This window comes from Corvus moneduloides, chromosome 4 (assembly GCF_009650955.1).
Source record: "Corvus moneduloides isolate bCorMon1 chromosome 4, bCorMon1.pri, whole genome shotgun sequence".
NCBI classification, from domain to species: Eukaryota; Metazoa; Chordata; class Aves; order Passeriformes; family Corvidae; genus Corvus; species Corvus moneduloides.
Window position 1 is genome coordinate 65,841,908 of NC_045479.1, and position 15,481 is coordinate 65,857,388.

The 15,481-nt window shown below is 37.7% G+C and overlaps 1 protein-coding gene across 1 annotated transcript in view; it reads right to left on the reverse strand.

Moving 5' to 3' along the window:
- The window catches only part of SEMA3E (semaphorin 3E), a 135,304-nt gene that overhangs the window by 55,904 nt on the left and 63,919 nt on the right, over positions 1–15,481 (reverse strand). The window contains exons 2-3 of the mRNA XM_032107129.1: positions 7,959–8,119; positions 284–343 (exon numbers count right to left, since the gene is read on the reverse strand). Of these exons, the coding sequence (XP_031963020.1) occupies positions 284–343; positions 7,959–8,119 (221 nt within the window). The remainder of the gene's footprint in view (positions 1–283; positions 344–7,958; positions 8,120–15,481) is intronic.

Here is a 15,481-nt window from a genome sequence, read left to right on the forward strand (position 1 = left end):
GGAAAAGGTGAATTGTTAAGGTATGTTCTTTGACAGCACCAGAAAAAGAATGAAAAGAAAGTTCAGATGATCAAAAGTATTCATTGCCTGTTTACAAGCTGGTTTAAAGAGCAATTAAATTAATAATTTAGTGTGTTCACAGTAGTGACATGTTTTTAACCTGCAACACTTAAATTTAGATGTTTGCTTTAATCTCTCTCAAGTTAGGGATGCCTGAATCCTTGTTTTGGACCAGCCACTGGTATAATTAACGTATATTTGCTCTGTAATTAGTGATACTTACAGCATCTCTTCCTTTAATTATGCATTCTTCTGTCTGCAGAGGTGTACTAGGCCAATGGATCTGAGGAAAAAAACCAAGAAAATAATTTAATTGGCAGTCTGCACCTTTTCCACTATTTCTCATGTGAGAGATTCTCAGAACAGAAGTACAAAATCATAGAACAGCCCAGGTTGGAAGGTACCTCAAAAGACCATCTGGTCCAGCCCTAGGTGGGAATGGGAGCCTAGATGAGATTATCACTCTGTCCCACACATCTTTAGAGCCTCCAGAGACAGAAACTCCACCATGTCCCTGGCTGCTTGTGAGGGGAGAGCCTCTGTCCTCTTTGAGATGCCATTTAAGTACTCAAGTACTGCAACACTGTGAGGAGTTCCCCCTGAGCCTTGCCTTCCCCAGGAGAAAAGACCTTCAGTCTCTCCTTTGTTTGAACAGAACTGTCTTGATTAGGGTAGCTCACCAAACTTATTAGTAATCAACAGAATTTAAAGGAAGATAATGTAAGGAACATTTTATATAAATTCGGTAGAAACATCTATGCTAAATTGTCAGGGATTTTCAATAAAGTTATTAATTTTTAACTAGTGATTTCCTGCTTTAAGTAACACTTAGGAAAGCAAATGATTTGCAGTGAAGCTAATAAGGGTCAGCAACCACCCTCATGGGAGTAGGATCAGCTCTTCACAGTCAGTTCCTAGACATGAAGCCAAATTACACAAGTGAGGTTTTTTTCAGCTACCTACTATACAACGTTTATATTTCATTACAGATGTGTGATTTGTTTGGATGAAAACAATATTAAACAATGACTGAGCACACTGGAATGATTACTTAATTTCTTAGGACATTTAAAAGTGAAAACAAAAACATGTTCATGTCAGTGATATCAGGCTTGGCTGAAACCAAGTAAATATCAAAAAACTGATGTCATCATCAAGGTATTTTTGTCAATAATCCAATCACAAATTTTTTTTTTGTCTGGAAAACATTTTAAAATTAAGTTTATCTGCTAGGCTTTTTTCTTCCTTTTTTTTTTTTTTTTTGGTTAATTGAACTATCTTAGTTTTCTTGAAATAATTCAAGTCTCAGAAAATCTGTGGATAAATTATTAGAAAAGTTAATTGCAAGACAAGTGGGGATAAATTATGACTCCTAAATGCCTAGGGCTTTAAAGAAAAAGGCTCAGTTCTCTTCAGTGTCTTCATTAACAACTTGGACGTGGATCTCAAAGGAATACTGAGTAAATTTGCCAACGACACTAAGCTGGGAGGAGCTGCTGACTCTCTGGAGGGCAGAGAGGCCCTGCAGAGAGACCAGGATAAATCAGGGGGCTGGACAATCACCAGCTGTATCAAGTTTAACAAGGGCAAGTGCTGGATTCTGCACCTGGGACAGTGCAACCCCAGTAGTGTGTATAGATCAGGGAATGAGAGGCTGGAGAGCAGTTGCAGACAGGGACCGGGGGTCCTGGTCAGTGGCAAGCTGAGCATGAGTCAGTAGTACCTTGGTAGTGTGTTGGGCTCACACCATTTAAATCCATGTTAATCAGAACATCTGTTTTCAGTCAGATGGTTTTATAATCATCTATGAATGATCAAAACTCTCATCTAGTCTCTGCATTGCTGCTGTATAGTCTGGAAAGGTACCTGAACTCTGCTGAACTCCCATAAGGGCAGTCATCTAGTCATCCTGGTCAGACCATTCCTGCTTCATTCGCTGCATAACTCGGGGTCCACAGTAACTTATTTTAGTCAATGGTCAGGAATTGAATGAATCTTGGGTTAAGCTTGTCCTTAACCCAAAAACCTAGAAGTTGTGACATCTCCAGGATCTCTCGAGGCTAAAAGTATGAAGCTACAGCTTTCACTTCCCCAAGACGTGTTCTAACTAGCAGGTTAAAATGAGAGCTATTGCCCACACCAGGTGTAGGTGGCTGTTAGGAACAGAGAAACCACAGAGGGAATAAAACACTTCACTCTGTAACCTGATATTAAATACACTGCGTGTAGCTGATTATTTTTGTATTTGGAGACTTAGTCCCAGTGCTATTGAAAATACTTTGTATATACATTTTCCACTAAAGATATACTGAATTAAATACATATACAGAATTAAGAGAAAAAAGCCAAAGAAGTAACCCAGTGCCCCTGCTTTTTCTGGGATGTCAGAAAGCAGCTGCAGTAGAGCTACGTGAATTTGGTTCTTGGCACAGAATAATAGAATAAATCATAGAGTTGCAGAATGGTTTGGGTAGGAAGGGACCCTTAAAGACCAACTAGTGTAACCAGCAGCTATTGGTAACCAGCAGCTACTGGTAACTAACCAATAGTCAGGGTCATCTTTCACTAGCTAATGTTTCTCAAAGCCCCATCCAGCCTGACCTTGACCAGTTCCATGGATGGAGCATTCACAGCTTCTATGGGCAACCTGTTCCAGGGTCTCACCACTCTCATAGTTAAGAAGGTCTTCCTAGTATTTACCCTAAATCTACACTCTCATTTTAAAACCTCTGTCTCTTTTCCTGTCACTACATGTCCTGATAAAACTCTCTGTCTTTCTTATAAGGCCCCTTTACAAATTGAAATGCCAACATAAGGTTTCCCTAGAGCTTTCTCTTCTTCAGGTTGAACCCCAATTTTCCCAGCCTGTCTTCATAGGAGAGCTGTTCCAACCCTCTGACTACTTTTGTGGCCCTCCTCTGGACCTGCTCCATCAGGTTCCCATCTTTCTTACACAGGGGAGCCCAAAGCTGGACATAGTACTCCAGCTGGGCTCTCAAAAGAGAGTAGAAGGGCAGATTCAGAGGCTGTGCTGCAGCATAGGAATCTACCTTAGATGCTCATAGCAAATTACCTACTTCTAAGGCAAGTCCATGTTAGTTGCCTGAAGTACGTGGGTCTGAATTATAACTCCAGTAATAGATATATAAATCCTGAAGAAGGTTTTCTATCCACAAATTACTTTTTGAGACTCAAAACTCTTGTGAGGCTTCTGAGTTTTAACATAAATAAGCATTAAGATTTTAATCTCTTCAAGAGTATTTTATAATGGAGACTAAAAAAAATCTCTGCATGTCAGATTTTGCTATCATAGCAAATTCCAAATTAGCATGACATAGGATGTGTTTGCACTGCTTGAAAATCCAAATATTAATCAGCTGCAATGATAGTCTTGAACCTGCCATGTATTACTTTTCCTGATGTTTATGCTTTAGACATGTGACAGTTACCAGACTTAATTTTTGATTGATTCTCTGCCAGCATTACAATGGTTTGGCAAGCTATCAATAAGAATTTTTGGGAAATCTTCCTGGGTATTTAAGCTGTAATAGCATACATTTCACTGGGCTGAAGGCTTGACATATCTATTGGCTTGGACATAATTTTTCAAAATTTTTACCCCTTCAGGTTACTGTGAATTAAATTTTTAAATTGCTTGTTTACTGATGTTTTCTCATCTTGCATAATAGTATTCTCATCCTTGAGACCTGGATGATGTAACTTTAGCACTGTATTTAAAAGACAGGTAAAAGATATTTTTAAATATATTCGTCATGGGGAAAAATGAAGTTGCAAGGTAGTACAGGTATGGGGGAAACTTTAATTGGATCTGGAATGATAATTAGTTTCTCCAGACATCCTCTCTATTCAGCCACTAACCTTAAAAAACAGGATGGTATCTCTACTGAAAATTAATTTAAAGAAATCATATGAGCTTTGTAGCACTTCAGGCCAAAATAGGCTACTGTGTGATCTAGTCTGAACTCTAGTGTATGACAGAGCAATTAAGCAATTCAGCCACCCTGTCCCCAGTTTAAATCAATAAATAATGCTTAATTAACCGATAACTTGTGTTTGGCTGAAGCACAAATTCTTTAAAAATATCTGCTGATGACTGGATATTATATATATTTATCAACAAATACATAGCCACCTTCCCTCTTGGAATGTTACTCCAATGGATAACCAAACTCACTAAATTCTGTGCTTCTTATTTCAGTTTACATTTGTGCACATTCCTACACAGTATTCAGAGAAGACATAAGTAAGCCCTGCTGTTGCAGACTTGTGTTCAGCCAGCTCTGGAGTGGAAGTAGAGCTTTACTAGAGGCAAGATATATGATGAGGTCTCTACAGTTTATTACAGCAGAGATATAAAACCAAATCTGGAGCCGTCTCACACTAGGTGAGAAACAGCAAAATTGCAATCTGCCTGCACAAGCTCATTTACAGAAGTGGGAAGCTTTCTTTTCAGACTCAGACCTTCATAAGGGCTTTGAAGCAGAGCTATCTGCAAGGAATTTGTGGGCAAGTAGGAAGAGCAGTTTATTTTCACTCCAACACAGGACGAAAAGTAGGACCGAAGGTCCCCCTTCTCTATGCAGGGGGACCAGTGGTGATGAGTCACTGGCACTGATTCAAGTTTGCTGTTAACAAAGATCCTCACTGTCACCAATTACAATGAACTGCAATGTTTTTAAAAACAAATTTGGCACCAGATACCAAAAAAAGTTCTCTATCAGTCTGTTAGATCACTGCAAGCCTTTAAGGCTTTGGATCAAATTTCAAATACGTGTAAGGTTTTATTCCAAAGATGGTGTCAAAGGGAATGAGGTCTTAGGGAAAGCAAAGGTTAAGTGGAATGTGCCTACAAAACTTTGGCTTTACACAAGGTTTTAAGTGCTTATATGGCTCTAATTCCCTGTAAACACTGATATCCACATTTCATATTCTCCCTCAGTCTTGCTGCTCTTAGTGTTAGGGCAGTCTTCACATAGAAATGACATCTAAGTAACCTTTTCAAAAACTTATAGCAATATGTGTTAAATACTCTAAGCAAGAGTATAATCCATTCTGCATGTGTTAAATGAGAGATACAAAGAGCAATGTAGGCAAAAGAAACATAATTTGACACACAGAGAAGTGAGAGTCAGTCGCTGTCCAAGATGACATGGAAGGTTTGTGCCACAGTTGAGAGCTCAACCCACATGTCTGGATTTCCCCACCAATGTAAGAATGACAGCAGTAGTACTCTTCCCTGAAGGTTTTCTCCCCCTTTTTTTTAGGTCTTTTTTTATTCTATATGAAAATTGGTTAGGATAAAATGTGCTTTAAATAATATGGTAGAGATATATATAAACAGCCATTAGCTTACATGAAAAAGCTATAATCTACCCTTCATAGTGTTGCATTGTATTTAAAAGCTGAAAAGAATTGAACCAGAAGAAAATACGCAGTCTATTAAATACAGATTTATAGGAGGCATACCTCATATGCATCACAAGTTAAGTTTTTTGGAAATGTTGGATTACTTTGGCAGTCAACAGGTCTCTATGCAAAAGCATTTTATGTCCACTGAGCATTTAGTTGTTTTTCTTTGGGATAACTTCTAATATGCTGGCTAGGACTGAATTATCTGGTCATTTTACAGCAAAAGGCATAAAGTCTCCAATTGGGAATGGATTTCAGTTTGGTTTTTAGAAGGCATATTAATATTCCAAATTGTTGAGAAAGGGATGACTGAATTAAAAGACATAAGCTGTTTTCTGGGACACAGAGGATGAAGATCAATATGAATCTGCCCAAAATTTCATGAAACCTCTCTTTTGCAGCTAGTGAGTCATCCTGGTTACCAGAGAGATAATAAAACCCAGGAATTTGCGTGAACTCATATGCTTTCACTGGACTGCAACTTCTAGTTTAGATTAATTAAGCTAAACTCTTCAGTCTAAAAGCAAAGGTCAAAGACTAACCAACACACAGTTAAAGATAGCTTAATTAAGAACTTTGGTAATAATTAATCAACTAGTCTCTCAACTCCAGGAACTTTCTCTAATGTATCTCAGCAATTAAGCTGAAGAAATGTCTCATTCCACACTTTTGCTGGAAGTACTGTAGGATGAACACACTTTCCTTAACTATCCCTGAATGAGATCTGCGCTAGTGAACACCGAGAAAAAGATAAAAAGCTCATGATATTTGTATTCAAGGGAGCTAAGTCCCAGTGAGATCATGTTTCTAAACATACCAGGACAAGCTTCATTTATTCCAGTTTCTCATCTTTTGCATAAAAAAACCGCAAGAAGAGTTTTCACCAGTTTGCCATACTCTCTATACAGGCCTCCAGACAGAGAATATAGTTTCAGAGTAAATGGCTGATATTCCACTTAAAAACAAGAAAGGGAGCAATGAACTTTGAGTGTGTCCAGATGGGATGATAGTAGTTGGACAGAAGCATGGAGTGCTCTATCCTGCCATCTTTCCTCACAGATTTACTGCCAAATGGGGAAGAAGAGAGGCGGGAAAAAGCTTATTTTATAGAAACAAATGCTACCTAAATGTTTTCATTTCCCTGAGCTCTAATATCTTGTCACAGGATATTAATAGTTTGTATCAAAGTGAAAAGGAGTTAACTCATATCTGACTGTTGAGGAACAAATCTCAGTATGTAAATTTGCTCCCTGATGAGTCAAATTCTGTTTTGTTTTGATTTTTTTTTAATATAGATAAATTCTCAAATACCCTCTCTGAGTACATTCATGTCCTCTTATCTAGGACCGATATACCCAAATGTTTATAAAAAGAATAAAGTATATTTTATCTGTTCATAGTAGTGGAACAGGCTAATTGTGCTTGGAGATAAGAAAGAAGGCTTATGGTAAAGGTGGCCAGGGTGTTGACATGAGAATAATGATATTCACTTTTAGCAAGGCGGAAGAAAGAAAAGATTTTGAGACATCAGTGGTCAGTGAAGTATAGGCATCAACAAAAATATTTCTCCAAAAGGACTTTATTTTATTTTACTTGCTTTTCATTCCATTTATTAATTTGCAAAAAAATGAAAACATATCAAAACACATTGGAAAAATTTTAAAAAGTAGATAATGAAAACACTGAAATATTTCAAGAGATCATTTATCTGCAGTCAAAATGGTTGAGGCAGGAACAATGCTCCTGTCAGCTTCCCTTACAACTGTATGTTTCCAGTTCTAGCTTCCAAGGGCAGAAGTGAGTAAGGAATCCAAGGCTCACATCAGCTCAAACTCCAGCCTCTCCAGTTGTCAGTTTGCCAGTCGTGTGGTTTCTAAAATGTACTGAGTTCTCTGGTAGGATTATGACTTAACCCACCTTTCTCTCTGAGACCACGGCTCAGCCTTCAAATGGCACTTTCAGTCATTACTTAATAGCACATCTGGCTCAAACCAATGCAAAATTCAGTTTCTAAGAAGACTAGGAAAAACAGCTGCAAGGTTTATGCTGCTGTTGTAAGGTTCTTATAGTTTACATGCTGATTTTTTCCTTAATATTTTCTCTTCTGAAACTTCCCCAAAATACCAGAGAGATTTTAGTCCTCAATAATATAGTGGAGATGCAGAAATCAGATGTCTACGAGTGTGAGATGCTCTAAACATCTGTGACTATGCTGAAATTCAGTGAGAAATAGCTATACGACCTCCAAGTCTCTTCACCCAGAGTGAGCCTTTATGGATGAAGAGGGGGGAAAAAATGACAATTAGTGTATTTTTCTTAAATATAAACATGGCTTTAAAGTTCATGCACAAAACACCTACAAAAACTCCATTACTTCATTCATGCAAGTTCTGATATCCTGTGCTACATGTTATGACATGAAGTGACTAATATATATAAAAATATATATATATAACTTTTTACTCCACCTCTCGGTAGTTGTCACTGATTCGATCCAAACTGAGGGAATACAAGAGGTCTCTTCCTCCCACGAACAGTCGCTCTTGATACTCATCCAGCAGCATTATATGAAGTCCAAGATATCCAAACGGGCTACGAAAGACTGACGTCCTGTTTAAATCCCAGAGCTCTGAAATACAATCAGAGTGGTCATAATAAATACCAAACAGCTTAGCTTTCATGGCTTCATTTTCATATCCTCCTAGGGAACTGGACGAGAAGTTGTGGGACATTAAAATGCTAATCATATAATCTTTGAGTAAGAAAGAGACACAAAACACCTGAGAGCAATTTTCAAATTAAACCAGTTCTCCAGGAGTTTTGTCTCTGAATTTTTACATCATAATCTTTATGCTCAAAATATGAGATGGGGAGGGATGCAAATTATTTTGCTCCTGGATATTTTCTGAAAAGGAAAAAGTACTTAGAACAATAGCTGCAAATGGGCAAAAAAATGAATGAATTAATGGAAATTGAAAAAAAAAGAGCTGGAAATTATGTCCTTGTCTTTGAAACATGTCAAACTACAGATTTTCAGTGTACACACAATATTTACCTGGGTTTGTATTTTTAGGATGATGGCATTGTGGGTTTTAATCCCAGCACTTTCTTCACTCAGTTTACTGAAAATATTGCCTCTAAATTCAGTGAAAACAGTATGAAATCTGTGAAATGCATAAGAATAGTTTTCTGACACTGATTTTGTCAAGAAATGCACTGACCTGATATGGGAATCTGAGGCTTAACTGTACATGATCCAAGCTAAAGTCAGTCCCACAGAGAAAAGTAAGTTCATTCTGGGTAGTGTTGCAGAAACTTGGATTCAGGCCTCAGGAAAGAAGAGGCAAGCATGGGGATCTTTCTGCTCTGTGGCGCAGAGCACAGCCTGGCTTGCAGCAGGTCAGAGAGGTTGAAAACCATTTTGCTGTTGAGAAGCCTCAAAAGGAGCCATTACAGAGAGTATCCTCAGACTCCCTCCAAAATGACAGAGGTTGAACTGGGGGAAAGCAACTATGTTCTTATGTCTGTACTGTGGCAAATTGTTTTATTTTGAAGAAATCACTTTTGGTAAAAGTAACTAAATATGCTTATCCTCACATAACTTTTTCAATTGTTTGGATGTGGCCCAGCAGCTGATGCTGGAAGAAGTGGGATTGTCCCAGAGCTGGAGAAGACAAATGAGCCCCTATGCAGTTTGGAGGGTCCTGCTCACATGCCACACCAGCAGTTACGTTCATTTGTCCATGCTGCACCTTGACAGCAACACAGAGACCACAGTTGATGTTCTGTAAGCAAGAAATTTAACATTCCAAAAGGACATTAATTTAATTTTAAAAATTGGCACAATTTCTATTAATTTTAAATTATTAAGTATATTTTGTGTGTGATGATTAATTAAAATCAGTAATAGGATAAATATGTTTTGCTCCGTTTACTAGGTAGGATTAGTTCAGGTCAACAGAGGCTGAAAGTAACTAGTTTCTGAAAGCTGTTTCCTTAGATGATAAAATTTACATCAAAGGAGTCATAGTAAAAATTCAGTCTCACATATGATGCCTTTCTTGAGTGATCTTCAAACAGAATGTATTAAATAGTTGTACCTGTGTGTGACTGGCTTCACTTAACAAATGGAAAAACTCACAGAGAGGAACATCATGATGAACAGGAGTTTTTTGTCTAAGCATTGCATACTAACCAGTGGATAGATACACATTTTTTGACAGAGATACACCCAGAACACAGCTGCACAGCAATGTGGAAATGGCACTTTCAAAGCTTGCTCTCTCCAAGCAAATGAGCAGATTGCTGTTTTGGAAGAACATCGCTTGTTTCTGAACAGATTAGAAATGAAATGAAAGCTGAGCTAGAAATACACTTTTGGTCCTAAATAAAGCCACTTCTTATTTGCAAGAATATAAAACATTCAATATATTTTATTTTTTAATCAGTCTTGAAGTGAAAAGAATTGCATTTTAAATTCTAGTTATATACAAGCCACAAAAGATTACTGTGGTAGCTTCCCTTGATTTATTTTCATGTTGTCCTGAAGGCAAATTGCTCATAAATGAGACAATATTTCTTTACATGGATCAGAGATATGACTCATGTGTTCTCATACTGATGTCCTCTACCTGATCACATAAACTGGTAACTGCTCATATAAGACTCAGTCCTGCAAAGCACACCTGTGAATATTATTGTCTTAAATGGAAGTTGAGAATATTAAACATCTTTCAAGATCAAACTTGTAAAAAGAGATGTTTCTAAGACTACATCCAGCAACCTACACTGACACGGTTTTGCTGTGGGGGTAGAGATGAGAACAGAAGTGAAGCTGACATCTGAAAGGGCTGGAAAACAACAAGCAGTTGGGTTTGGAGAGTGATTTTGTACTGAAACACCAATGTAGCAGTATTATGTAGATCCTTTGAAAGGTAGTAGGATTTCCATACATTTTTGGATATGTGAGATATTAGGACAGTGCAAGCAAATAGAATGCAACCCCTCCTGAATGCCTGGAGAATGAGTGGTATATCTGGGAGTCTAAAATGGTTCTAGAAGCCTGTCATTTCTAGGTAAGTGAATCTCACCGTGGTGTGGTTTGATGTAAATGACACAGGTTCTGAAGCAGTAGAACAACATTCATGTAGTGCTGAGCCCCTTCAGCAAAGCTGGTTGGCTTCAATGTAGCACTGCAGGAATGCAGCTGTACTGCTTCCAGAAGAGAAGCTGCTGCTCCTGCTGCCCCCAGACACAGAACAGCCTTCACACTCACACAAGGGCATTGTTAGTTTGTAGAATCATGGAATGGCTTGAGTTGGAAAGGACCTTAAAGATCATCTGGTTCCAACCCCCCTGCCATGGGCAGGGTCATCTTCCACTAGACCAGGTTGCTCCAAGCTCTGTCCAGCCTGGCGTTGAACACTTCCAGGCAGGGACACCCACATCTTCTCTGGACAACTCGTGCCGGTGTCTCCACACCCTCACAGTAAAAAATGTTTAGTATCTAATCTCAGCCTATGCTCTTGCAGTTTAGAGCCATTACCCCTTGTTCTATCACCATATGCCCTTCTACAAAGTTTCTTTCCAGCTCTCTTGTAACCCCTTTAGACAATGAAAGCTGCTGTAAGTTCTTCCTAATGCCTTTTCTTCTCCAGGCTAAGTAATCCCAGCTCTCTCAGCCTGTCTTCATTCTAGAAGTGCTCCAGTCCTCTGATCATCTTTGTGGCCTCCTCTGCTCCAACAGGTCCACATCTTTCTTATGTGGGGGGCCCCAGGGCTGGACACATGGATCACTGCACTTGGAGGGCTGAGTTGCACTCGGTCATTGAAATCACAACACAATTGGGAGTGAGGCCCTTGAATTCAAACTTCTAAGCAACTTTCCCCAAAATCTAATTTCGGTTACTTTGAAGAAACTTATGCTCACAAGGGTCACCTTGTAAATACGGATTCCTTGAGGTGTCAAGAGTTGTGCTGCTGGCCATTCTGATACCCTTTAATTAAAAAAATTAATTTCTAGACCATGTCTAGGCTTGAGCATAACCCAAAGAGACGTTGTTCCTCTACCTAATACTAGGATTTAATGTCCACATTTATGCTGGACACATCTAGCACACTTACAAGATGAGGTGCAAGTGCAATTTTCTTCAACAAAAGAAAAAACAGTGCTGCCTAACATTTTTAAAATATTCTAATGGCTAAATTGGTCAGCTAAGGAATAGCAGACATGACTTCAATTTCCTTTTCTAAATGGCTTGAAACTCAGATCTTCCTCTACCATAAAGAGGTCTAATCACAGGTTATTAGCTACTGGATTGGTAGGGAAGGATGGACGTTTTCTCCATTTCCTGTTGAAGCTGTGCAACAAAATATTTAAGACTCAGAAAGAGTGAACAAGAAGTTGTACTCTAATTTCGTAGTTAAATTGCTCTTCTGGGAAAGAAGTTCTGGCTCTGCTGCTCAAGATAGTCTATGCATTTTATATTAAACAGTTAGTGGATAAACTTTACAAACTGTTCCAGCTAGAAATCCTTGGCTTCTTCCTCATGTGGGAGTGACTAAGGGCTTCAGTTGAGCAGAGCCCTTCCTTTTACTGAGTTTCTAAGGATTTCTGTGACAAAGGAAAAAAAAGTCCTTTTTCTGTAAAGATCTTGTGTAAAGAAGTAAAAAGCCAGAGACACAGGGGATGAATTATTCACAGGGAATATATTGCTAGTGCTCAACACACAGAAAAAAAAGAGAAAAGAGTTTTCCTACTGTTATCTTTTGGTAAAAACAAATCTTCTGGAGTACTGACCCATAAATTTGAGAAAATGTTATCTTTTGTGCTATACTGCTTTGCCATTTTAATCTAAAGACTCAAGACCATAACTAAACCCACACCATTGCAGTACAAACAGCATTTTACTCAACAAAGGAAAGACTGCTTCAATATTTACATACTCCTATATGACACTTCACTTTACCTGTGAAAGCTTTAAAGCAAGTCTGAACTGCTAAACTACATTTCGTAAGAGAACAAATCTTATTTCTTACTGTTTTAAAAGCTGAGAACAAACCTGACGGTTTGCTATCTGTCTGCCAGAGCTTTCTGGAAAATATTCAGATGGATCTTGCTTACCACACTTTCTCTTATTGCATAACTACTTTGGTGAACGTATTCATACTGTATCCTGTTTGACAAAATGGATTCTGTTATACATTGGTCTAACAATGTTAATTATATTCCTAATAGCCATTTTCTTAGATATTTTAATGAGCAGTATATAATTCTTACTTCTAAGATTACTTTAGAGCAGCCATTTCTTCTATTAGAAATTCTTCTATTCGTTTGGGGAGAAAAAAAATTGTCACCCGACTTTTATTTCAATATTTTTTAACTATAAGTGATTGATAACTTAAATATGCTTAGAAAATTAAATGCAAAAATCTCAATGCTGCTCCACAGCAACCAGAGTATAGTGACATTTCATTTATAACATGTTTTAGAATTTAATCACATTTTGAGTAATATATCAATTTGGACCTTGAATATAGACAAATATCAATGCAAATTTTTAATCTTTCTTATTTTTCTTAGGGAGTGACAAAGCTGCTGTTGCTCTACTCCATTCTTCGTAGCATTACATCATCACTACTGCACAAGCCTTTGCCCTTTTTTGCCCTCATAAAAATCTTTGGCTCCCCTTTTAAATTCTTCAGAAATATAGTCTCACCTCCCACACTACTTCATGCTGCAGATCATTCTTCTGGCAAAGATGTTTTCCAGATGCAGGGCACTGACAAATGAGTCCACATAAGGTGGATGTTTCAGTGCTGCCTTACAGGAAGAGCTAATGACTGGGGCTGCCTTCTGCCCCCATCAATAATGTAAAAGGCCACTGATAAAAAGTCTAGGTAATGTGAGCACCTGAAGGACATCTTATGCTTCAAATTAGAAGCATAGTCCTGGAATATAGATACTACAGTGGAACAAGATTTACAAGAACTTAGTCAACCTTATGTAAATTTATTTAATTTAGCTTTTTGCTGTATTGCTGCCAAGTGATAACAAAACCTGCTTACATGTGACAAGAAAGGGACAGAAGCAAAGAGAAGGAAAAATGAAAAAGAGACATAGGGGAGAGCCTGAAATATCTGTGACACAGCTTATGAACTACAGGTCAATTGTAAGACCAGGAAATATAAGTATCTTCTGTTTTAAAACACTGGTACTTTAAGGCAAATGTCTATGCAAGGGTACTCTTAAGAGTTATCCATCACAAGGACAAAATATAAACTTACAAGTGGTTGAATCTTTCTGACAAGGTTAAGACCTCTAACTGTATAAAATTAGTAGCAGGAGGCACAAGATTTCTTCCCTGGGAAAAAAGCCATTAGAGACTAAAATTCTGCTAAAAATCCCAATGCTGCTGAATGAGATTAGCAATTTTTGCTTTCCTGTGCTTACAGTCCTCAGTCAAATACAGCTCTGTAAAAATAGAGTGGTGATAGTGATTGTCAGATAATGGAAAAATGCATTAACTCTGGTGAACCAGCAAGGAACTAAACTTGTTGGGCGGTAGTAAAGGAGACAAGTGTTAACTGGCCAGTGATGGCCAAAGTAAATCCTGCTGCATGAGAATTGGTAGCAAAATCTGAGCCAAGAACTATAATAGAATTAACAGCAAATAGTAAACTAAAAATCTAGAGCAGTAGTAATGCCAAAAGATACCACTGTAATTTGAAAACACCGTTCTTAAGATACTTCAGTGTTTTATTTGGGGAACATGAATCAGTAGGAGATAGGTTTAAAAGCCTGTGAGGGAGACTGAAGTATGAGCTTTCACTGCTTCAGGTTTTATCTCTGTGGCTGCCACGCAGATGCCTCAGAAACTTGGCAGGGTAGGAGACAGAAGGCAAAGTCTAGTAACAACAAGCAAAAACCCATTAGTCCATAACTACTTTCATATGATTCAACCTCTGCTCTTAACAGCAGGTGAGTTTGGCTGGAGAGCTTTATTAGGAGAATGTAATTGGCTTCATGAAGGGAGCTGGTGCAGCAAAGCCCATGAATAATTTTGCTTATTTGGTTCTCTTCCTCTAAATGTTCTGGATCTAGTGATGAAGTTTGAATTAAAGTAAAAACTTCAAACAAAGATCTTTCCTTGTCAGTCTGTCCAAATTACAGAGGCAAAAGTTTCTGAAATTAAATGGTCCAGTTTGGGGAGACAAGCACAGTTTAAATCTGTATGCAAGACAAAACACTCTTGTGGCTTTTTCCCCTCAAGAATATATGAAAAACCTAAAACTGGAACATGTAATAAATCTTAGGAAATATTTTTGTTTCTTCTAATTCTACTCAGGTAATGGCAGAAAATATTCTGTATCGCTTGAAAGCCCTTAACACAGCTAATCATGATAGTTCAAGTCCTAATCCTTCATATTTCCATCTCAAACTATTATATGTCACATATATACTGTGATCTGTGTATATTCTGTCATATTTAACAAATATTTAGTTTTTCTTCCCTGATGGCAAAATAACATATCCAGTTAGTAGCACTGTAGCTGGTTTGGTTTTAGTTACTAAACAACAGAAATATAGGCATTAAAAAAGGCCATGGTTTATTGTATTAGTATACTATATAATAGTAAAAACATGTATTTTTACGCAGTATTTCATAATATTTCTAGTTCTTGCTGGAAACCTCTATGGTGTACATCAATTTAAGAGTAATCACACATCATCTTCATACAAGCTGGGTTTACAGCAATTTTAAGGTCCATTTCTAGATTTACATGCTGGTAAATTTTTTACATACATAAAAAATAACTGATATTCAATTTAATGTTACTAATGCTTGAAAAAAAATGAAATTCCATGTAATAAAACCTTGATCTTTTTTGGGTTTTAATCATACTTACCTAGAAACTATGGATGATTTACAGACTGTTTTAGGAGAAAGTCTCTTTGTAAGTCAAATGAAAGCAGTTACAGAACCCACTA